The 22,893-nt window shown below is 52.8% G+C and overlaps 1 protein-coding gene across 1 annotated transcript in view; it reads right to left on the bottom strand.

Moving 5' to 3' along the window:
- The window catches only part of FANCA (Fanconi anemia, complementation group A), a 39,322-nt gene that overhangs the window by 2,887 nt on the left and 13,542 nt on the right, over nt 1-22,893 (bottom strand). Inside the window, 27 exon segments of the mRNA XM_010843940.1 lie at nt 54-156; nt 451-513; nt 1,286-1,424; nt 2,018-2,130; nt 2,749-2,853; nt 2,974-3,030; nt 3,711-3,816; nt 4,256-4,419; nt 5,288-5,372; nt 7,903-8,031; nt 9,263-9,336; nt 9,775-9,951; nt 10,788-10,881; nt 11,873-12,060; nt 12,138-12,188; nt 12,191-12,233; nt 12,558-12,628; nt 12,907-13,043; nt 14,021-14,134; nt 15,258-15,334; nt 18,393-18,442; nt 18,531-18,591; nt 19,118-19,206; nt 19,962-20,021; nt 20,099-20,194; nt 20,980-21,090; nt 22,748-22,881. Of these exon segments, the coding sequence (XP_010842242.1) occupies nt 54-156; nt 451-513; nt 1,286-1,424; nt 2,018-2,130; nt 2,749-2,853; nt 2,974-3,030; nt 3,711-3,816; nt 4,256-4,419; nt 5,288-5,372; nt 7,903-8,031; nt 9,263-9,336; nt 9,775-9,951; nt 10,788-10,881; nt 11,873-12,060; nt 12,138-12,188; nt 12,191-12,233; nt 12,558-12,628; nt 12,907-13,043; nt 14,021-14,134; nt 15,258-15,334; nt 18,393-18,442; nt 18,531-18,591; nt 19,118-19,206; nt 19,962-20,021; nt 20,099-20,194; nt 20,980-21,090; nt 22,748-22,881 (2,691 nt within the window).

Here is a 22,893-nt window from a genome sequence, read left to right as displayed (position 1 = left end):
CCAGAGGGCTGGGGGCCAGCACAGACATGGCTGGCAGCCTCTGGATCTCTCACCCGCCTCCGTCAGCTGAAAGACCAGCAGCCAGGAAATCCTCCTCCTCCGCAGACACCCCAAGATGTCCGTACAGATGTCCAGAGCCCTCAGGGAACCAATGGCCTGTGACCCACAGAAAAACAGGAGAAGTCAAAGGTGACAGTGGGCAAGGAGGGGGTGTCTACCTGGGGCCCTGCACAGACCTCAGGGTACAGGGTCTGAAGGGAGACCCCACAGGGCAGGCCCATGGCCTGGGGTTTTCTCTCCTGAGAAAGTTTTTGCCCCAAAGGTACCACACCTCCCCTGCTCAAGAGACCCAACTTAGGAGGTCTGCGGGGAAATGGGGATCCATGGTTTCAAGCGCCCTGGGGGCAGGGGCTCGCCACCCTGTCCAATGTGGGAGAGGGTCTGACTTACCTGTGGAGTCAGATATGAAGAGAGCAGGCCCATCAAGGAAAAGAAAAACAGGGAAACGAACAGCTACAAATGAAAACACATCCGCTTACAACATTAGACTACCTGTATTCTGTCCCTGAGAGTAACTATAAGTAAAAAACATTCCTCACTAATTGAGTGTTTATAGGCCTAGGTTAGAAATCTTTAGGGGAATCTTCGCAGGAATAAAATTTCCAATCGCTTTTAGAGAATTTAATGGGTTATAAACAATTACTGCTTGGCGCCCATCTCTGTGGGTCTGTCAGGGGACAGTGGTCTGGAAGATACGGAGCCACTAAAAGCCTTCCAACAAAAACAGCCTGAAAAGTCTAAGAACAGATGCTCCCTGGGACTCTGTTACTTGAAATTCTAATCACTCAAACCCCACACAGCTCAGCAGTTGTTGTCAGGCAGGTGTATACAGCCTGAGCTTCTGGGGAGCTCTGGGTTTTAGAGAATCGGGTTCAGCTGGGTGCACCATGGCAGCTCCCAGTGGGGACATCAGCCTGCCCTCCGAGCAGCCCTCCTCCATCCAGCCCTGGTCTCAGCGAGCAGCTGAATGGGGTATAGGTACCTTGATGAGTGCCAGCCAGCCCTAACTGCCCCCTCCTAGGGATTATGGGGAGGATAAACAGGTCAAATAAAAGCAGTTGAGAGTTAACCTGAAAGTAAGTCTTATCAAACCTGTACACCCAGGAAGGTTTGCTTCCAAATAAAGTCACAAGGACCCCAAACACTTGTGTGTCCTGGAAAAGCACAGTGTGTTAGATGAACCCTGAGAGAAGGTGACCCTCAAGGAAGAGGGTCTCATCCTTGCCTCCTCTCCTTGGCCATCCAGCTTCCCCAGCTCCTGCCGGAAGCTCTCCTTCCTGGCCCGTTGAATCGCAAAGTGCAGGGCAGCCGCGCAGAGCCAGGACGGGCCAGGTGCGGGGGACGGTGTGAGGGGGGAGGACACGCTGCACAGACAAGAGGAGTGTATTACCACAGGAACCCCTGCCCCCAACCTGGCTCTGCACAGACTGGCCCTATGCCCTGGACACAGGAAGCGGTGCAGCTTGCAGGGGGTCTCAGCTTTGTCAGGAGGGTGTGGAACGCAGGGTCGCCTGGAGCCCTTGCCCCGACCCCCTTCCCCCGATTCCCCAGAATCTACACCGGCCTCCCACACAACCCCTGCCCCAATTGCACTGTGATGTTCAAGGTCCTTCAGCAGGTTAAAACGGACAAAAGTGAAAAACAATAAGTGCAGTGATTTAAGAAACTCCTGCTCTCTATATGATTAGAGTCAGTGGGCAGACTGGCTTTCCTTGTTTTCTGAGGTTTCCGGCATCCCTAACTCTTTGTGGGTGCCTGAGGGATGGAAATGGTCACAGAGGAAAATGTAAGGAGGCTGGAGAGGGCCAGCGATCTTCTCTGTGACCGTTAGGAGGGCACCCACTGGGAAGTAAGAGGAGACGGGTAGGTAAACACTGCACCTTGCAGGGACTGTCCAGAGGCCTCTCCAGCTCCCGAGATGCTGGGCAGGTCAACAAGAGCGTGCGCCCATACTCACCTCTCAGCGAAGAGGTGGGCCTCCTGCAGCTTCCGCAGCTCTGCAGGGAGCGGGCTCTGGGACCACCTCCTCCACCGGCAGTGCAGCTCGGGCTCCAGGCTCGACCACCACAGCTCATGGGAGAGAACAGGCACCGACAGTCATTCCCCACCACCAGGGCTCTTTGGAGACCTCAGTGACCCTGACCATCTGGGCAGGACACGTCCACCTGCTGGCTGACACCCACCCCCCCAAGCCTGGCTCTGCTCATCTAGTGCTTCCTAACCACAAGGACAGTGTCTCATCTACGGCCCAACACAACTCATCCTCAGAGGACGCACGGTTGTCCAGGGAGCTCGGCATAGGACATGCTGCTCTGAAAGAATGGGGCTGTGCCCTCCCTCCTGACAAAACGAGAAGGGGTGAGAAAGCCCACAAGGGAGCCCCTCCTGAGGAACTTCGGAACGCCATGCAGAGGCCGGGCTGCAGGGGCCGAGCCGGCAGCTCCAGCCCAGAGCACACAGTGTGAACGACTCCTGTCGCTTGCTCTGGTACGGATGGACTCCTGTGACCCTGTCCTCCCACTCCAGTTCTCTCCCCACTGCTCCCGGCCATCTTCTCCTGACTTAACACCCACTGTGCCTGGGATCACACAGCCAGGAAGCCCTAGATGGACGTGCAGCCCCAGCCACACTGACCCTCATGGCACCTCACCAGGCCCAGGAGCTCCCGCAAGAAGATGGCAGGCCTACCAGAGCAGAGGTGAGCAGCAGGGGGCACTGGGTCTGGCAGGCGGTCAGGGCCAAGTCGGCTGCCAGGGATGGGTCTCTGCTTCGTGCACAGGTGTTGAGGAGCCCCTGGGGGAGGAGATGCCCACCACTGGGTTTGCACATGGACCCTGGGAACCATTGTATACACAAGGGCCAGGCCAGAGGTCTGAGCAGTGACACGGGAGGGGTGGAGGGAACTGGAATTACCCTGAAGAAGTGGGCGGTGATGTCGTGGGTGAGGGCACCATCATGGGAGAAGTTCCTCTGCAAGATAGTAGAGGCTGGTGAGGAAGGAAGGCGGTGGACGGGGGTGGCCGGCCATGTGCTGTCCCTCCTCCCCCAGCACCTGGCTGCTTTCACAGGCCGTTCTCAGAGCTTGAGGGGGAACAGCCTCCAGAACGAACTTGAACAGAAAATCTCACCTCATTTCTGTTGCTCCCCAGTTACCCTATAAGCTCCACACAGATGACCAGAACCTCAGATCAACCTCCAACCACATGGTGCAATTTTACAAAGCCTCCTGCGGTGGGCACAGCACCTCCCTGTCCCTGACTGTGCACAAGTAAGGGAGGGCACCCTTTGGAACCTGAAGAGCCAGGTGTGGGCACTGTCTGGCTTTTGTGCCCAGAGGTGAAGCGGGCAGGTCGGTCAGCACTTCTGGGGCCCAAACTGCTAACCGGGGGAAGCTTCTGTGAAGGAGTCGTGTTCCAGAGAGGGCACTGGCCCCAGTCTCTGGCCTTGCCGCCAGTGTCCAACAGGGTGAAGGACTCCCTGTGGCTCCAAGTGCCACAGCCTATCCTCAGTGACCTGCTGCAGGTGGGACTTATACCGAGGCTGCTGGCTCCATGTCACCACAGATGCACTCCTGAACTTTCCCCAGAACTAGTCTACGGTGCCCACATGGCCCCCAGCCCCGCACCTGACCTTGCTCGCTCCACACCTACCAACTCTGAGTTGACCAAGTGGAAGAAATCAGTGCAGCTGGGGGCGGCCGGCTGCTCCGCACGGGGGCTGCTGACCAGCATGGAGGGGGGCAGGCCGAGGAGGGTGCTGGGAGGACAGAGGTGTGGACAGTCACCCCCGAGAGCAATGCTTGGAGCAGCAGCCACCCTCCCAGCCTGTTGGGAACTGGCCCTAGTCTGCGGCCCATCCCTCCCTGGAGGGCCTGGGCTCCTGTGCTGCTGGGTCCACAGACACCACTGTGCTTCCCCAAAGCAGCCATGCAGTTTCATGATGACCCAGGGTGGGAGCAGTGTGCGAACCAACGAGCTCACTAGCCTGGGAAGGATGTCAATTCACAGCTCAGTTGTGATGAAGCTGCTGTGGGGAGCCCTGAGCCCACATTCGATGTGAAGCCTTTGAACTGAAGGGATCCTGGGCCCAGACCCTGCTCTCCAGGGGACTCCCGGGGAGAGGCCAGCCCAGAGACCCGCAACTAGAGGGAAGAGAAGCCAAAGTGGGGAGAGACCCTGGGACACGACCGTGTTACCGTTTGCAGGTGAGCAGCTCCCGCTGTCTCTGGAGGCGGCTGGCCATGTCCCACCCGTGAGTCAGGGCCTGGAGGCGTCTGCGGAAAACTCCAAAGAGAAAGTGTCCGTGGGGAGCAGCGTGGCCGAGGGGCGCAGGGCCCTGCTCCAGGTCAGCAGCCATCTCCTGGAGACGGCAGCAGATGAAGAGCACCCGTCTCCTTATCGTTCTGTCACACGCGACCTCTAACCCCACGACTCCTGCCGCGGCCGCCCTCCCAGGTACTTTCTTCCACTTCCCGTTACGATGGACACAGAGGACACACGTCCCTTTTGTGTGGAGTGTTAGGATCTCCCTTTCATCCTCCACATTTTCTAAATTCAGGCACTTTTAAAGAGAGATAGCGGGAATTCCAGATCCCATAAGACAGAGCTGTGTCGGCACGTCCACAGTTACAGACTCCCAGTGTACAGCCGGCGAGAAGGACAGGCCTGGTCTGCCCTCTGACCCCAGAGCCCACTCTCAGGAGATCTGGGCAGCAGCATGCTGACAGAAAGGCACTTTTCACTGCAGGATGAGAACCTGAAGGGCTTCTGCACCCTTCTCAGTGTTCCTGCCTCAGTGACAAGTGACCCGGGAAACAGAAGGGGCTGTATTCCAAACTCTAAATACTCAGCCAAGTGGAGGGTTATTTATATCAGTTCTCAAGAGTCTGACCTCCTAGCGCAGCACCCAGAGTTAAAGAGCAGAGAATGGGAGTAGCAACCAAGTTACTACTGAAGTCCATATTTTTACTTCCTGTTTTCAAATCTTAAATGTCCTAAAGCCTGGAGATGCTTCCTGTATTTCATCTTTCATTTTTGTGTTCCTTTGACGTTCATGGTGACATGAGTTCACAGAACACATGGTCTCTGGTCTGAGTGACCATGTCTGTGACTCAGGCTTTCATTCTGCTTAGAACAGGCATCTGGACTCACTGGATACTCAATAAATATCATGATAGCACATGGCTTCGATGCAGTGGACACACTGAGTTTTGCATTTTCTAACTCACCTGCAATCTGGAAAAAATGTCCCGATTTCCTTTGCAGCCACTGAGAACCAAATCAGAATTCTCTGAGTGATGATGATGACTCGAACTGAAATGAAAACACACTGAAAGCCTCCTTAGTGTCTCCTATCTGTGCTGGGCTACCTCTTCTTCTGCCTCCAGTATGGCCTGTAGTCACAGGGCCAGGGAGTACCCAGGGACCACAGCGCACGCACAGTGCCCCAGCAACAGCACAAAGCCAGCAACCAGCTCCAGCGACACATCAAAATGATTACACAACCAACTGGGATTTATCCTAAGAATGCAACGTTGGCTTAATATGCAAAAATCAATTAATGCAATAAACATGAGTAAAATAGAAAACCAAAACCCACACAGATAAAACATTAGGTTCAACACCATCTCATGACTAAAAAAATAAACTAACTAGGAGTAAAAGGGACCTTCCTCAACCTGGCAAAGGGCATTTATGAAGAACCCACAGTTCACATTGTACTCAATGATGACAGACTGAAAACTGTTCTCCCAAGACCAGGACCAGGACGAAGTGTCTGTTCCTACTGCCTCCAGTGAGCATTGCACTGTAAAGTTCTAGACAGGACAACTCAGCAAATAAATCAGCACATAAAAGTCATTTGGATTGGAAAGGAAAAGGTTAAACCATCTCTATTCACAGATGACAAGACCTTATACATAGAAAAATCATAAAAAATTAACAATAAAAAGCCATCTGAGCAAATAAGTGAAATTAAAGCAATGATCCCATTTACAATGGTGCTAAAAAAAAAAAAATACTGCAGAATAAATTTAATCAAGGAGATGCAAGACTTGCACACTGAAAACTATAAAACACTGTTGAAAAATATCAAAGATGACCTAAACAAATGGAAGGACCCAAACTGATATACAGATACAGTGCAGTCATTATCAGAATCCCAGCTCATTTTGTACAAATTGATAAGCTGATCCTAAAAGTCCAGATGGAGCTGGAAGGGCTCCAGAACAATCTTGATAAAGAAGGACAAAGTTAGCGGACCCATGTCTTCCAATTTTACTTCCTTGTTTATTTTTTGGCTGCACCGTGCAGTTTGTGGGACCGTAGTTACCCAAGGCAATGGCACCCCACTCTAGTACTCTTGCCTGGAAAATCCCATGGACGGAGGAGCCTGGTAGGCTGCAGTCCATGGGGTCACGAAGAGTCGGACACAACTGAGCGACTTCACTTTCACGCACTGGAGAAGGAAATGGCAACCCACTCCAGTGTTCTTGCCTGGAGAATCCCAGCGATGGGGGAGCCTGGTGGGCTGCCGTCTATGGGGTCGCACAGAGTCATACATGACTGAAGTGACTTAGCAGCAGCAGCAGTTACCCAAGGATTGAACCCAGGCCCTTAGCAGTAAAAGCGTGGAGTCCTAACCACTGGACTGCCAGAGAATTCCCACATTTTCCAGTTTTAAAACTTATTACAAAGCTATAGTAATCAAAATAGTGTGGTCCTGGCATAGGGATAGATGTAAAAATAAGCAGAACAGAGTTGAGAGTCCAGAAGTAAACTCTCACACATATGGTGAGTGGACTTTTGACAAGAGTAACAAGACCATTCAATGGGGAAAGAACAGTCTTTTCAGCAAAAAGGGCAATTGGACATTCACATCCAAAAGAATGGGGCTGGATCTCTACCTCACATCTTACAAAAAATTTACTCAACAGACTTCCCTGGTGGTTCGGTGGTTAAGAATCTGCCTTGCAGGGGATGTGGGTTCCATGCCTAGTCAAGAAACTAAGATCCCACATGCCGAGGCACAACTGAGCCTGTGGGCTGTAACTGGAAAGTCTGTGTGCCTCATGGAAAGTCTGTGTGCCTCAACTAAGACTTGATGCAGTCAAATAAATAAATTTAGGGGAAAAAAAAGTAACTCAAAATGGATCAAAGGCCCAAAAGCTAAAACTAAAAACAGATGAATATGGCTTCTTCAAAATGTAAAACTTATATGAATCAAAGTACTCTATTAAGGGAGTGAACCAATGACTTTAAGGGATGGGAGAAAGCATCTGTGATTCACGTGTCTCAGGGGACCTGGCATCTGGACTATATAAAGAACCCTTAAGACTCAACAAACAAATAGCCCAATTGTAAACGGGCAAAGGATCTGATCAGACATCTGTCCAAAAAAGATAAATAAATGGTCAACACTGTGAGCCATCAGGGAAAAGTAAATCAAAACCATAACAAGATAACACCACATATCACCTGGACACAGCATATGTTCCCAACCAGGAGGACGATGAGACTGAACAGGCCGTGTCAGACGCCCACAGCCTGCACAGCCCAGACGGGACTGGGAAGGCCTGCCTCTCGTGGCAGCCAGTCCACACTGGTACTTCCTGCACTGTGGGTGGTGACACTGGCACCCACCACCTACTAGACCTTTTATTCTCCTCACGTTTGCTGACCAGGTGATGCACAGAGAAAAAGATGATACCAGAAGCTTGCCTTCACTGCGAAGATTCAAACTTGTTATCAGATATGTCCAAATGTGTGGACCGAGAGAAATAAAAACATTCTTAGAGCTACCAAAATCAAAACACCCATGCCTCTGGGCACCAACGTTCCTAACCTTTGGCAGAAGTCCATAAGCACGTCGACCAGGGTGGTGCAAGCAGCTTCCAGGTCTCCATCGCAGCCACCGGTGGCAGAGGGCATGGGGAGGAAGTGCTGGTGGATGGCCCACTGCTGGAAGTCCTGCCTACAATGCAAATGCCAGTGTCTGTGCCTAGGGAGGCCGCCTCAGCTGGAGGGGTTGGGGACTGCAGGTGCACGGCTGTTGAGCTGGGGGCAGAGGGGGCGTCTGTACTGGCTGGTCCAGCAGCAGAGCATCCAGATGTGGACCAGGCTCCACAGTGCTAAGACCACAGCACTGGCAACCACCAGTGCTGCAGTCTGCCCCCACAGGGAGACCAGAACCCGAGCAGGGCCTCGGCCACGACCACAAGAGGAAGGGGGCACTGCAGTGAGGAGTAAGAAAGGAGGCCCCAACCTGACTCCTCACTGACAGCACAGTGGCCTGAGGGAGAGCTAAGAAGGCGTACTCTGGAGCTGCACACCAGGACGCTGGAGAGGAGGGAGGCCCCGGGCCCATGAGCATAGGAAGGAAGTGCTCAGGAAGCAAGCCGGGCACAAAGCTGATAGGTGGGAGCGCCCCACCAGCCCCTTCACCCCCACCCTCCGAGCTGCAGAGGCATTGTCGTCACTCCCACTCCTGTTTGCCGTCATCCCTAAGCCTACTTGTTCCACCAGAATCTGACACCACGTCACAGCATCTCCATGTGCGGGAACGTCTCTGACCACACCACAGATGGCGGCCTGAGGACAGCCACCCCTGCTGCGAAGCCCCTCAGCACACACCTGAGCCCCAAACAGCATACCTTATGGCTCAGCCATCTCGTTCACCCGCCCCGAGACCCACAGGGGCCCCGGGACCCACAGGGCTCAGACCCCAATTTGCTCACTCCTGTTGCCACGCCTTAAAGCCAGCAATTGGTGAAGCCATGCCCACCCTCCCCCTCCTTGGCTGACACCAGCTGAGATCTTTGTGGCTCCCTGACCATGGCCCTCTGGGGTTTAGACTCTTTGTTCCTCACCCGGCAGCACCTGCTCCCACAGCCCTGCTGTATCTCCCTGCCTGCCTCCGGGCTGCAGTCCCTCAGTAGGAGTGCCCACTCAGGGCCAATGGGGCAGAAGCGCAGGCGGGGAGCCCCGTCTGTTTTGTTCACGCTACATCCCTAGCTCCCAGAACATTCTAGAAGTATCTGCCAAACCACAGGAGCTCAGGAAGTATTCCTTGAATAATAGAATGAATAAAATTATATTCACAGACTATACTATAACAGACTGTATGTTAAGCTGAACATTAAATTGAGGATATCATGACACAAAACAGTGTAACGTTTCAAAGGGCAGATCCTTTAAGCACTTACCTTTCTGTATCTGAAAGAGAATCAACTTCAGGCTGAATTTCTATTTCCAGTTGTAACCAGTCTCTATAAGTCAACTGAGAGAAAAAGCTCAAGTGACCACCATGCCAAGGACGGTGCACAGGAGCCACAGGGCGGGCTGTGAATGTGGCTCTCATGGCAGCTGGAGGTCTCCTGTGTCTCAGACCCTCTCGCCACTTCCCAGTGTTAGACAGGGAGCTTGGCATGAAGCCCCAAGAACCAGTCATTTAACCCTGAAAGTGAAGCTAACTGAAACTTTTCAAACTGGTCTTCAACTGCATCCTCCACATTGCTGCCTGGCTCTGGACAGATCGTGGCATCTGCATAACTCGTTTCAGCTCACCGAATTGGGCATATAACATGAAGCTTCCAGCAGTTGCACAGCACTCGCCCTGTCTTTAAATTCTGGGGCAGCTCACATGTCCACAGAGACCAACCTCAAAACCTCACACTGCGTGTAGCAGGTGTCCCAGGGAGGGGACTGCAGGACGTACCTGGAGCCCCTCCTGCTTGAGCAGTTCCTTCAGGGCTCTTTGCTTCCACAGGCAGAGCGCGGCTCTCCGCCAGTCCACGGAGGGCAGGCACAGGGGCCTCCAGGGTAGGCTGGCCGGGTCCTCCTGAGACGGGGGGTCTCGAGCTTCTGGGAACCATCTGAACATGATGAACTGGAACTGAAAAAAGCCAGTGGCGTGTGTGCTGTGAGGCTGGCCATGCTCGGCTGGCAGTGGGGAGCCCCTGCTCTTCAGATGGCACTTCAGGGGGCAGCAGCTCTGACTGCACATGTGAGGCCGCTGTGTCCTGCAGCCGTGCTCAGCCGTCCCCTGAGGCTTGCTGGCACTGGGGTCTGTGTGAGATGCTCCCAGGTGATGGACAAGCCACCTGTCTTTCCTTAGGAGACAGAAACCCCTGCCCTGTGCTGCCGGAGTCACAGGCAGCACAAGAGGACCATGGCAGCTTGGGACCTGAGGTGGGCTTCCTCTTCTGGGAAGCCACTCCCCCTGACCTGCCCCAATCCCACACTGTGAAACTGTGGTACCAGCCCCCAGGCTGCTCCTGACAAGGCAGCTCCCAGCAGGGCCCAGGAGTCCAACACCGAGCCTGGAACTGAGAAGCAGGCTCACTGCCCAGGGGACAGGCTCCCTGGAACTCTGCACGTGCCGCAACCCCGGCTCCCGCTGGAACGGACAGCCCTGCCACCCTTGACACAGAATCCCAACACGCAGTCTCCAGGGCTATCTTTAGAGGAAGTATAGGGTGCCTCTTTACCTGGGAAGACGCTACTTATGACTACTGAGCCAATTTTATAAACGGGAGGGACATCTGTGGTTCACCTTACACCCTCTTCTCTTAACTCAGCCAGTGAGAAAAGGCAGAAGGCGGTGGCTCCCAGGAGAGAGCCCGCCACAGACCAAGGCGGTGCTGAGCACGAGATGGAGGCCACACAGCCTCGGGCCAGAGACCCGTAGAAAACAGGAACTCGGCCGAGAAAGGAACCCAGAAGACTCACCTTTTTTATAAGGCCAGGAGACAGACAGCTGTGCAGAAGCTCATGTGACTGGGAAAACTTACACAAGGAATAAGAAATTGCTGCTGTAGAAAATCTGAAAATAGAAAACGGAAATTATAACACAGAAACAGGATCCACACAAAATACAGGGTGGAAGTCAGCATGAGTCACATGAAGTGAACCAAGGGCATCCAGCACCCCCACCCCACCCCCTAGTAATGCATCTTGGAAAATGTAAACACGCAAGCACTCCACGTAAGGGCTTGCTTCCCCAGCGTGTTGGGGAGGGCGTGCTCCGTGAGGTTCATGAGCATGACCACACATTGTTTGCCGTTCCTGCCTATAAGGACCTCCAAGCCAGGGAGAAGTGGGTCCAGTTGCAGCCTCAGCTCTGCCCACCCATGGTGGCTCAGACGAGTCGGGCAGAGGCTAGAGGCCAGCAGGGAGTCTGGGTAGTGAGGACAGGGCCTGATTCCCGGGGGCCTCATTAGTGAGAGCTGCTCCTGTGCTTGGCTCTCCCTGTCTGCTGACGTCAGCTAAGTCCGCAAGCCAAGACCCTGCCCCTGCCAACATCCCTCCCACCAGAGTCTGGCTTCTGTCCTGACTTCAGTCTGTTCACGTCAGCAGCTGCAGAAAGCCCCAGGTCTCTGCCATGGGGTGGCCACTCTCACCCCAGCCATCTCTCACACCTGCCAAGCCTGGTGCTGGGCTCCCTGCAACGGCTGGGTCCTGGGAGAGGTTCTGGCACTTTGTGTGCAGTGACGGGACAGCCATGCGTGCAGAAGAGTCCCCCAGAGAAAGCTGCTCGCCACAGGGAGACCCCAGAACTGAACCTGAGGGACAGGTCCACCCAGCTGCTGGCCACCCAGCCTAGAGAAGGACACCTGCAGCCCAGAGCCAGTGTCTCCAAAGGCAGGGAGCAAGGCAGGATGACTTCACTGTCCTAACCAGAGATACCAGCATGCGCCCAGATACATCCAGACAAGGTTCCTTTCGGGAGGTGTGGACCAGCATAGTATGGAACACGTGTTGTCTGTGCTGTGCTGTCTGAGGAACACATGTTGCTACTGACAAGGTGTACTTACTTCAGACACAGGGCCGAGGCCTGCTGGGCCGTGCAGGGCAGGAGGCTGTCAATGAACTCAGGGATGGGCAGGCCCCTGGCAGGGGCTGGAGGACCCACGTGCACCTTGGGGAGCTCAGACCTGGACTCACCCAGGTGAACAGCCAGCGCAGCCAAGCCCAGCACGTGTGAGGCACTCAGGCTTGGGCCCTAAGAGAGAAAAGGTGTTCGGTGCTGGGGGGCCGGGTGGGGGACCCACTCCCAGCTGGAGGGAATGGCAGCCCTACCTGGTGATGGAGCAGCTGGCAGAGCCTGGTGAGCACGGCTGGCAGGAACCGTGTCCACACAGGGCCCTCACGAAGTGGGTGGCCCAGGGGCCCTGCCTATGGGGACAGCCATAGAGAACAGGGCAGTGGCAGTCCCAGCCCTCCCAGCCCTTCCAGAGCCCATGGATGAGCAGGCAGGCACCGCAGACCCAGAAAGAGCCAAGTCACTCCCCAGACAGCAGGCTCACCTGCTGCGAGGCTGCCTTGCCCACGTGCCTGTAGTACATCAGCCCCCAGCCCTCCCCGCCCTCCCCCAGTGCAGCAGGACATCGGGGGTGGCCCAGGGCCCAGAGCTGGACCAAGACCGATGGCCTCTCATCAGGAGCACCAGGCCACCCTCGGGGCAGCTCCAACCACCTGCTGGGACCACCCAGCCTCTACCTGTCCGGTGGGGTGACACTGGAGGCTGCCATGAGGTTCTGACAAAAAGACGTCAGCAGGAGGTCCACCACCTGAGAGGAAAGGTCTTGTCAGAGCATTTACACCCCGGAGACACAGGATCAGGGCTAAGCTCACGAGACTACGAAACAGGCTGCTGCCCAGAGAGAAGGCTGCCACTCCCAGGTCATAGGAACCCCCAGACCCTAGGAAGGTCCCCCGGGGTCATGATGGGATGTGTCAGTGGAGAACAGGGTCGGCAGACCTGCCCACACCTTCGTCCCAAATGCAGAGTCTGCACACAGACAATACCAAACCCTCAACTCACTCACACATGGTCTCCCACACTCACCCTCTGCTCCAGCGGCTGCAGCTTGGGGGCCTGGATGCTGAGCTGCACCGGGGCCGCCTCGTCACTGCTGACATCCTCGCTGAGGCCCAGGACAGAGTGGAGCCTCTCGGAGACCATGGCCACCTGAGCTGATAGCTCTACGAGGGAGGGACTGCCATGAGCAGGGGCGTCCCTGCCCCCACTGTGTCTACACCACCCTCCACTTGCATCGCCTGCCACCTCTGCAGGCGCTGACACCTGCTGCAGCCCCTCGGCCCAGCCTTGGTGTCCCCCAGGACCACAGGCTGCAGGGGCAGTGTTAGGAAGGGCCATGCTGGCCACAAGGGGATGTCCTGGGCCCGCAGGGTGACCACAGCTGCAGTAGAGCTAACCACACAAGGCTGGGACTGTGAAAACCATGTGTCACTTCTGACCCTCAATTTTAACTCCTCACAGGCTTCCATGTTCTCTGCAGGTCAGACGTGAACGTACATACATTATATGCATTCACAACATACCTAATTTTTTTGATATCTCTAGGCTACATGGTTTATCTGCAAGTTTTTTCAAATTGTCATTTACCTCTGAAAAATTAAGTATATTTACTGAAAATAATCTGCATATACTGAATGGACCTGTGCAGTTAAAAACATGGCTTATTTATATTAGTTTCTGCATTTAGCATAACAAAGTCTAAAACTACTGGAACTGAGCACTTTATTTTGTGGCCACTGCGTGCTCTGAACTGCACAGACTGGTTCTCCAGGTCCCCCAGAGGAGACAGCCCAGGAGCAGAGATCCAGTGCTGAGGGCTGGAGGTGCCGGGCAGTGGAGGTCAGAAACAAAGCCATACCCAGCCCAGCACACGGCTTTCTCCTCTACATCACCTATCCCACCAGTGCCAAGGAGAGAAAGTTCACCTTCTGCCAAGGCTTGGGACAGCCTGCATGTCAGAAACAAGGCTGCGTCCTCCACACCCACCAGGCCATGGTCAGGCTTTGTGACAGATGCTGAGCTCAGGGAACGCAATGACCACTGTGGCTCAGGGACCAGCCATGAACTTGAGCGCACGGGACATGCCTTCCCACCCACAAACACCCACTGTGGACAGTCCTGCCTGCAGCCCCCTCCTCACCGTCATGCTGGGTGGGGTCCATCATAGAGGCCCTGAGCTCCTGCAGGGCAGCCATGAGCAGGTCCAGTGGCTCCTCTGCACAGCTGGGCTCCACCTTCCCTCCCTGGGCTGCATCTGAGAGGCAGGAGGTGATTTTCACAATTGGGCTAGACAGCAAGTACATGGAAGTTTAGGAAAAAACCACGGTTCTATGCACATCATCACCGCAAGTGTAAAATGCACATACGTAATAAAAAAGACCAAACGCTTGTGGAGGGAGGCTGGGCTGGGGGTATGAATTATGGACAGATGATGGTCAAACTGATGATGATGTTTCTTAAACTTTTAAGTAACATTGTGATACTGTTTTTTACCATAGGATGTTAAGATGAAATGTTAGAGGGAATTACCAGTCCTCAACATACATTTAAAAGGTTCTAGAAGCCCTTTTCCAAAAGCAGGACCAGAGATCAGGAAGAGAGGCAAGGCTGCTCTTGGCTGTGGACACAGCCCTCCAGCCCCTTGGCACCTCATCAATGAGATGTTCTGATACGGGTCCAAACAGGTGTGGGTCCCCTTGGCCATCAGAACCTGTGGCAGACTCTGTGAGAGTGTTCTGCCAGACAGAATCAGAGAACAGAGTTGCAGGCAGTCAGTCAGCCTAACTGGCCAGCAGGCAGCAGAGGCTTTGACCAGCAAACAGCAGCACCATCTCAACACTGATAGACCAGGCCCTGTGCAGATGGCACCTTGCTCCTGGGGGGTGGGGTAGGGACAGTGTCCCCGGCTGCTCCAGGTCTGATGCATTCTTGGCCCAGGTCTACATCATTGTCCCCTAGAAGCAGCAAGATCCCCACCAACATCACAAAGAGCTGAGGCAGACCCCCAGTAGGACACGGTGCAGAACCAACACCATGACCTCAGCCTGGCTGGTCACCTAAATGTAAAGCTCGAATCAGATGGGCAACAGAAACCACGTTACAACCTCAGTGGGGCACACAAAGATGACAGTCAAGTGGACTTGGTACCACTTCCTTCAGGAAGTGTACGGCAGGTACTTCCCAGCTGAGACCTGAGAGGGTTGATATCACAGGCAGCCCTCCGGGTGTCACAACCATCCTGGGGCTGAGCCAGTCAGTCTCTGAAGCCACAACTCTGACCAGACCAAGCATGACATGACCAGACCAGAGGGACTACGGCTCCACCGACAACGTCTCGTGATTCGGGAAGCGGAGATGGGCACAAATGAGGACCACACCTTCTGGCTGCTTCTGTCCGGCAGTGGAGCAGGCTTGGCGGTAGGCGGAGTACAGGGCTGGGGGAATTTTATCCGCTCTGGGTCAGAAGCAAACAGTAAAATAGTCCATTGCAATTTAAATTGATTCTCAAGGTTACAATTCCAGAAACTATCAGAAAACACAAATATGCAATACAGTAAACTATACGACACATAAACAGATTATACAACACCACGCCACGTGACTCTACTGAATAATACATGCTACATAAACGTCTGCCAATGGTTTTTGTTGGGCAGAGAGATTAGAAATGATTTTCACTTCTCTCAGTCAAGTTTTGGTAATTCTCACATTTTAAAGGTGAAGTTAATTACTTTTAATGAGAAATGCTAAGAAAAACACCCAATTAATGTTTACGACACTCAAAATATAAGTCCAGTGATGATGCAGGGCAGCTACAGGGCATGGACCCAGGTGGCATGCCCTCATGGCACAAGGACGAGTCCAAAGACAAGAGCCACGGAGTCACCTTCAGAGGAGTGGAAGTCACAAGTGGCCCAGTTATGAGACACATGACAGCAGCATGGTCTGCAGGACACTCCCCTCCACACACACTGTGCTGCAAACTGTGATGACAAGACTCAAGCAGAACAGAGAGAGACCTGCTGCGGTCTAGAGTATGACTGTGCACAGGGGCTGGAGACTAGGAGCTGAGGGGCACCGCCTTCTGCCCTGGGGTCAGTACAGCCTTTAGCCCAAAGTCAGAAACCAGTGCAATTAAAAAGAGCAAACTCAAGGAAACAGAGAAATCCACAGAAAAGAAACTGTGAGTCATTGCTTTCATTAACATCTTCAGAGAGACAAGACATAGCACTGCATCTATGAAACAAGAATGGATTGCTGGGGGTTTCCCTGGAGGCTCAGTGGTAAAGAATCTGCCTGTCAATGCAGGAGACAAGGGTTTGATCACTAGTCCAGGAAAATCCCACATGCCATGGAACAGCCAGTGCTTCACAACTGGTGAGTGTGTGCCGTAGAGCCCATGCTCCACAAGAGAAGCCACCACAATGAGAATCCTGTGCACCACAGCTAGAGTGGCCCTTGCTTGCTGCAACTAGAGAAAACCTCACACAGTAACAAAGACCCAGCACAGTCAAAAACAGATTGTATTAAAAAAGGAATGGACTGCTGTACAAAGAAATATCTGATGGCAGAAATGAAACACTCAGTAAAAGTACCTACAGATAAACTTTAAGAAATCTCCCAGAAAGGAGAGGGAAAACAAAATGAAACAGATATGCAAAATATGACAAAAGAGGAAAAAGTCAGAAGACACTTCAGGAAATATAACACCTAAAAAAGAGAAGTTCCAAGAAGGAAAAAGACACAGAGGAAACTTTCAATGACATGAACCAAGATAAAATAATCAGAGTCTGGGACTGGCTTCAAAACCATCCAGAATACTGAGTGGGTAAATGAATTTGAAGGCTACAGATGAAACAAGATTGGTCATTTATTGATAACTATTAAATCTGGGTGACAGATTCTATTCTGCTTTTCTGTCTTAAATTTTTCATAAAATTTTAAAAAAGGGTTTTAAATATCCAAGAAAATTCCTCAGTACTGAAGAATATGAACTTCCAGATTAAAAGCCCCACCACATGGGGCTTCTGCAAGCTTCTACACCTTGCTCCAGTCCATGCCTCCCCTTCTACACCTTGCTACATCATTTCACCAGAAATGAAATCAGATCTACAGTGAAATGCACTGCTATAAAACTTCAGAACACAGGGAACAAAGACACTACAGGCCTCCAGAAAGAACACAGATCCCATGCAAAGAGTCAGAAATTTTAAGTTTCTAACATCTCAGCAGCAACACTGGACATTAGAAGTCAAGGAAGTGATGCAAAAATTTGAGGGAAAATAATTTCCAACTTAGATTTCTATACCCAGCCAAACTACCTATCAAATGACGGGCTAAAAAAAGTGTCAAAAATTTACCTCCCATCCATCCTTTTGTGAGAAGCTTCAATAGGACGCTTTCCACCAACACAAAGGAGTAAACCAAGAAAGAGGAGGATCTTGATATAGAAAAGAGAAGCCAGCACAAGCCATGGCAGAGGACAGCACAAGGTGATGCTGAAGGGAGACGCAAGGGTGACAGCCGTCTTAAAGGCATAAACAGCTAGTAAGTAGCAATGGAGCAGGTTAGAAGGCCTAGAAGAGATTTCCCTACAATATAACTGCAGGGATACTCAACGATTCTGAACAAGAGAACAGTTAGACACCCAGCTGAGTTTGCAGGGAAGCATATAAATATGTACAAGGAAAACTACGATAAAACAAAGATGATTATGAACTCCAGAGAAAACAAAAGGAACAACTCTGAACAGTGTCTGGATAGTCTTAAAAAGAAGCACTAAATACTGAGGTTTTAAAAACTATTACAGGAAGGATAGCTATGTTTGTTGGTGGAGGACAGAAAACTAAACCAGAAAAAGTGGTAAGTACGGAAATAAAGTTATTTGGAGATTTGGGGCAAAATATAAAAAAATCAGGTAAGAGATGAAAATGCTTGCTTCCAGAAAGAAAGTGAAGTGGCAGGATGGGTGGCATGGCTCTCTGTCTTAAACTTCATAGAAATATCTGATTCTTTAGTCTAACTTGTTTTTTAAAAATTTTGACATATAGTTGAATTACAATGTCGTGTTAATTTCTGCTGTACAGCAACATGACCCAGTTATATATATCGATACGTTCTTTTTCATATTCTTCTCTATTCTGATTTATCACAGGATATTGAATAGTTACCTGTGCTATATAGTAGGATCTTGCTGTTTATCCATCCTTTATGTAACAGTGTACATCTGCGGATCCATGCCTCCCCTTCTACACCTTGATCCCCTCCCAGCAACAAGTCTGTTCTCTCTGTTTGTGAGCCTGTTTCTGTTTCATTTGGGCCATGTTTTAGATTCTACGTACAAGGGACATCATATGGTATTTTTGAAGTTGTGATATTCAGAATCAAAGAAATTTTCTTTTTAACATTTTAAGCAACTAATTTTAAGGCAACTTTATAGATAAATAGAGCATACGTGTGACACCACACAGGTCTCTGTGCTGCTAGCCCCCAGCCGCACTGGCCACACATACCTCCTCAGGGACTCGATAAGAGCCTCGCGGGAATCAGGGGCTCTCGGGAGCTATGAAGAAAGACAGACTCTGTGAGATGCCGAGAGGAACCCCAGTCTCTGCCAACCCGGCCCCAGGGTCACGGATACGTGTACTGACCACTCGTGGTGTGAGCAGCGCAGGGAGGAAGTGGGACAGGTAATAGGACCTCCGGAATATGCTGCAATGGAGAAGGGCAGGCTCAGGGCGGCCCCTGGCAGAGGACCTGCAGCAGGGCAGTGCCATCCACATCTGGGGCCGTCCCTGAAGGTCAGCATCATGTTTTCAAGTCTTCTTTCTCACTGTTTAGGGGCCCTTTGCACAAACAGAATTCTGTGCTGGTGACCACCTGTGGCTGGAGAGTCAGGGCATTCTGGAATCTGGGCTCATCCATGATCAGGAGGTTGACCGTGGGAGCTGGAGGCCATGCACATCCCTCAGGGGCAAAGCCTTAAGAAAGCTACCCCATGCTGGGAGCAGCCAGAATTCATGCTTTGGGGTCACAGCAAATTCTACAAAATTTTGCTATTCAACTCCCTGCACTGGCCTCACACAGTCACTGCTGAAGCATGAACAAGAAAAATCATTGTGGCTTAAGGGCGGGCCTGTTCTGATCCCTCTGAACAGCTTTCCTAAAGGGCCCACCCATCATGGCCACAGAGCTTCGCTGGGGCCTGCCCAATAGCCCTCCCGGTGTGTGACCCTACCTGGCCTCTAGGATGGCAACGGGAACCTTCCCTGTGTGTTCAAACACCGAGAGTGCCTTCTCAACATCCTGGGATGCTTGGCTCTGGGGCTGGATGGAAATGAACAGAAGACTTAAAGAAAAGGCAGGAGCAGAGCAGGGCCACGGTTTTGTGGTCAGGTGAGAAGCACGAGAGAGCAGGGCATGTGGACAAGCCCCTGTGCCAGCAAACTGCTAGGAGGGATCGACTGCTGCCCCCAGCCTCAGTGAGCTCACCATGTTGGAGAGCTGCCCTGCCGGCCCCCGTGGGTCTGTCCCTCCACCCTCTTTCTGCTTCCCTTCTAGAGCAACAAAGATCCCAATGCAAAATTTTCAGGTGGGAAGATGCAGAGACCTGATATTTGACATTTAAAAATATTATGAAATGGCAACTTGTAAACAGCAATAAATCTTAAATGGAAAACTGCTTTACATATTTTAAAGCTTTAATCTGACAGTCCAGCACCTCCAAAAGTTCTTCATAGACTCATAACTTTGAGGTTAGAGTGTCTTAAGAAAGTATACACAGCCCATACACCCACCTGACATGTGTCTACACGAACAGAGTTAACACTTTTTTCTATAATTCTGAGAAAAACACAACCTTGCCCTTCCCCAGCTGATCTACAGACCACTTTGTCCATGAAACCACGTGAAGGGGACCCCAAGAAGAAACGTTACTGGCCGTGGGGCCCCTGCTGCTGCTGCGAACAGACACCAGAGGACGGCTTGCCTGGCCGCCGCACATGCGGGTGCCCCGACGGCAGAGGCTCTGACGTGCAGAGTCCAGGAAGGAGGCCACGCAGAGAGGAGCATGGGCACGTTACCTGTGTGACATCTCCAGCAGAAGACAGGTCTTCATAGAGCCCCATGTTCTCTATAGAAATCTGCAGAGAGGTGGGTGTCGGTGAGGACCCCTGGGGGCGCTGGGCTCCACGGACAGAGAAGAGGAGCTGGGACTCACTTTGAGGTCGGCCAGGCGCGTCTTGGCCAGCACCACATAATCGGTGAGGAGGGTACGATACTTGCCAGGGACCAGGGGTGGGTGGAGAATGTGCACCTGTGGGCAGAGGGTGGGGGCGTCCATCAGCTCCTCAGCTGCCCCGACTTTCTGGGGCAGTCACTCACACTGACCACAGAAGAGTCCCAGCATCAGCCACAGACCAGAGGACATGCAGCAGACAGGGCCCTGGGCCAGGCGAGGGCAGGAAGGGTCCTGTCACAGAGCTGGCTCCCAGGCCCCACATGGGAGGGAGGCAGTGGGGGGTGGGGGGACAGGACTCAGGAGGGCATGTGCTCACTCCCTCTATGTGCGTTACTTCGTGTGTACTCTTTGAAATGAAATATACATTTAATTAAATAGGAAGATGATGTTCATTTTCCAAGTGCCTTACCCACGAAAGTGAGTGCTGGGGATAGTCATCTCATCACAAGCAAGTGCACAGCAGGATGCTTTTGGTGACAACATGAACTGAGCATCCAGTCTTACACCCCAGGAATAACAGTCATGGCCTCGGGGGTGTACTCCCCCAGCTTCTTTTTTTTTTTTTTCCCCCAGCTTCTTTGTCAGTATACAAATAGATCATTTTGAACACCAAGCACAGGGCCCAGGACGCTTGCCTGCCTCACCGTCTGTGGTGTGTAGGCACGCAGACGGCCCTGCTCACGGACCAGCTCCCAGGACCACACACGCTGGTTTCTGGGCATTTACCAGAAGAAACCTGGCTCCCTTGGGTACACCCTGACACCCCAGGGTGGCGTCCCTGCTGTGACTGCTCCCTGCTGCAGTGTCCTGGGGGAACCCCAGGACCGGGGACTGAGCAGAAGGTCCTGCTGGCCTCTCACCTGCAGGTACCGGGGGACCTCGAAGGGCACGAGGTCAGACAGGAACTTGAAGAGGAAGACCAGCGCCTTCTTGCTGCAGCTGTGGATGCCCCTAGTGCTGCCGAAAGTGGCCTGGGGAGGAGCCGGGAATGAGGTGGGGCGACAGGAGGACCTGCCATGCAGTGGCCATGACTACGTCCCAGCCTCAGCAACAGCGGGAAGAGGGAAGCAATGTCATTTTAGCTTGTTCGTCTCCAGGATGCCATGGCTGTGCCCTAGCTAAACAGACGGACTGAGAATTTAAAAAGTAAAAAATACAGTCCTGTAGGACTTCGTGATGGCCCAGTGGTTAAGAATTTGCCTGCAAATACAGGGGACATGGGTTCCATCCCTGGTTCAGGAAGATTCCACATACCGAGGAGCAAGTAAGTCAGTGCACAACTCCTGAGCCCCCACTCTAGAGCCCATGCTCCACAACAAAACCCTGACTCTGCCCAGACCGCGTGGCTTCCCACCTCCTCATGAGTGCAGTCTGGCAGGACGGCGAAAACCAACACGGCTGCTTTTGTGCACGCTGGGCTGCTCTGTGGTGGTTCTCACGTGCATGGGGATGGGGTGGGGGGTGCCCTTCTCTCTGCTTACTTCCCACCAGGTCAGGTGTTTGTTCGACTCTCACAACTAGAGAGTAGCCCCGCTTGCTGCAGCCTGTGCAACAAGGAAGACTTGGTGCAGCCAAAAATAAATAAAAAATTTAAATTTAAAAACATTTTAAAAATTTATAAAGGATACATTCCTGTGGAAAATGGTAAATATGGTGCCTTTCTGTGAACCTTAGAGACAGGATTTGTCAACTGCCCACGAGAGCCCTGTCCTCGAAGACACACTCATTCCACTCTAACCACACGCTCAGCTGAGTGGACGACAGCCCTGCAGGGGAGGTAGCCACGGCAGGTGGGCCTTTGGCAAAGCCCCAGGTCACAGCAGGAAAGTGAAGAGGACCCTTAGAGAACTGGGTGCGCCTGGGGGAGGGAGGTTCTGAAGAGTTGGCCCTGAGCAGTCTGGATGAGCCAGCAAAGAGCAGCACCCACCCCACATGAGGCCCACCCACCACACTGCAAGGCCTGCAGCAGCTCCTCCTCCAGATCACACCCCTAGTTCTTCTGACAAAGGATGGTCAGACAGACAGCAGACATACAGTCACCAGAGTGAGCATGCACGACACACAGTCGACACCACTGGGCCTGCCATCAGAGCACTGCCTAGGCCCCAGGGCGATCCTCAGTGCCAGGATGGTGGACACAGCTGCGGAGCCACATGCAGAAGCCCCTGGTCCACTGTGTGGAGCTGGCCGACACACTGGGCAGGAGGGAGCTTCATTCAGTGAAAGAACGAACCACGCCCACCAACCCAACAGGCAAGCCGGGCACAGAGTCCAGCAAGGAGACAATAGCTCTGCCACCCAAGCTTCTACAAAGAATAGGCCTTGTAATCCCAGATCCAAATGCACCCAGATGGGCTCAGCAGTCTGGAAGGAGCAAACCCCGGCAAACACCTGCACCTGGTGGGAAGTAAGCAGAGAGAAGGGCACCCCCCACCCCATCCCCATGCACGTGAGAACCACCACAGAGCAGCCCAGCGTGCACAAAAGCAGCCGTGTTGGTTTTCACCGTCCTACCAGACTGCACTCACAAAGAGGTGGGAAGCCATGCAGTCTCAGCAGAGTCAACCACAGCTGCAAACGTGGGCCATGCTGGACCCCGGGGGCCAGGCGGGAGTGCAGGCAGCTCACCTGGAACCAGGTAGCGTAGGATGGGAAGACAGCTGGGCCCTCCAGCGCAGCCTGCCGCACGACTAGGAATGCCAAAACCATGCTGTCCAAGTCCCAGCTCTCGAACGCACGTGCCAGCAGACGGGTCACCCAACCTAGGTAAGAAC

Source organism: Bison bison, unplaced genomic scaffold (assembly GCF_000754665.1).
Source record: "Bison bison bison isolate TAMUID 2011002044 unplaced genomic scaffold, Bison_UMD1.0 scf7180017864192, whole genome shotgun sequence".
NCBI classification, from domain to species: Eukaryota; Metazoa; Chordata; class Mammalia; order Artiodactyla; family Bovidae; genus Bison; species Bison bison.
Note: the sequence above shows the minus strand (reverse complement) of the source record. Positions and strands in the feature narration are given on the sequence as shown.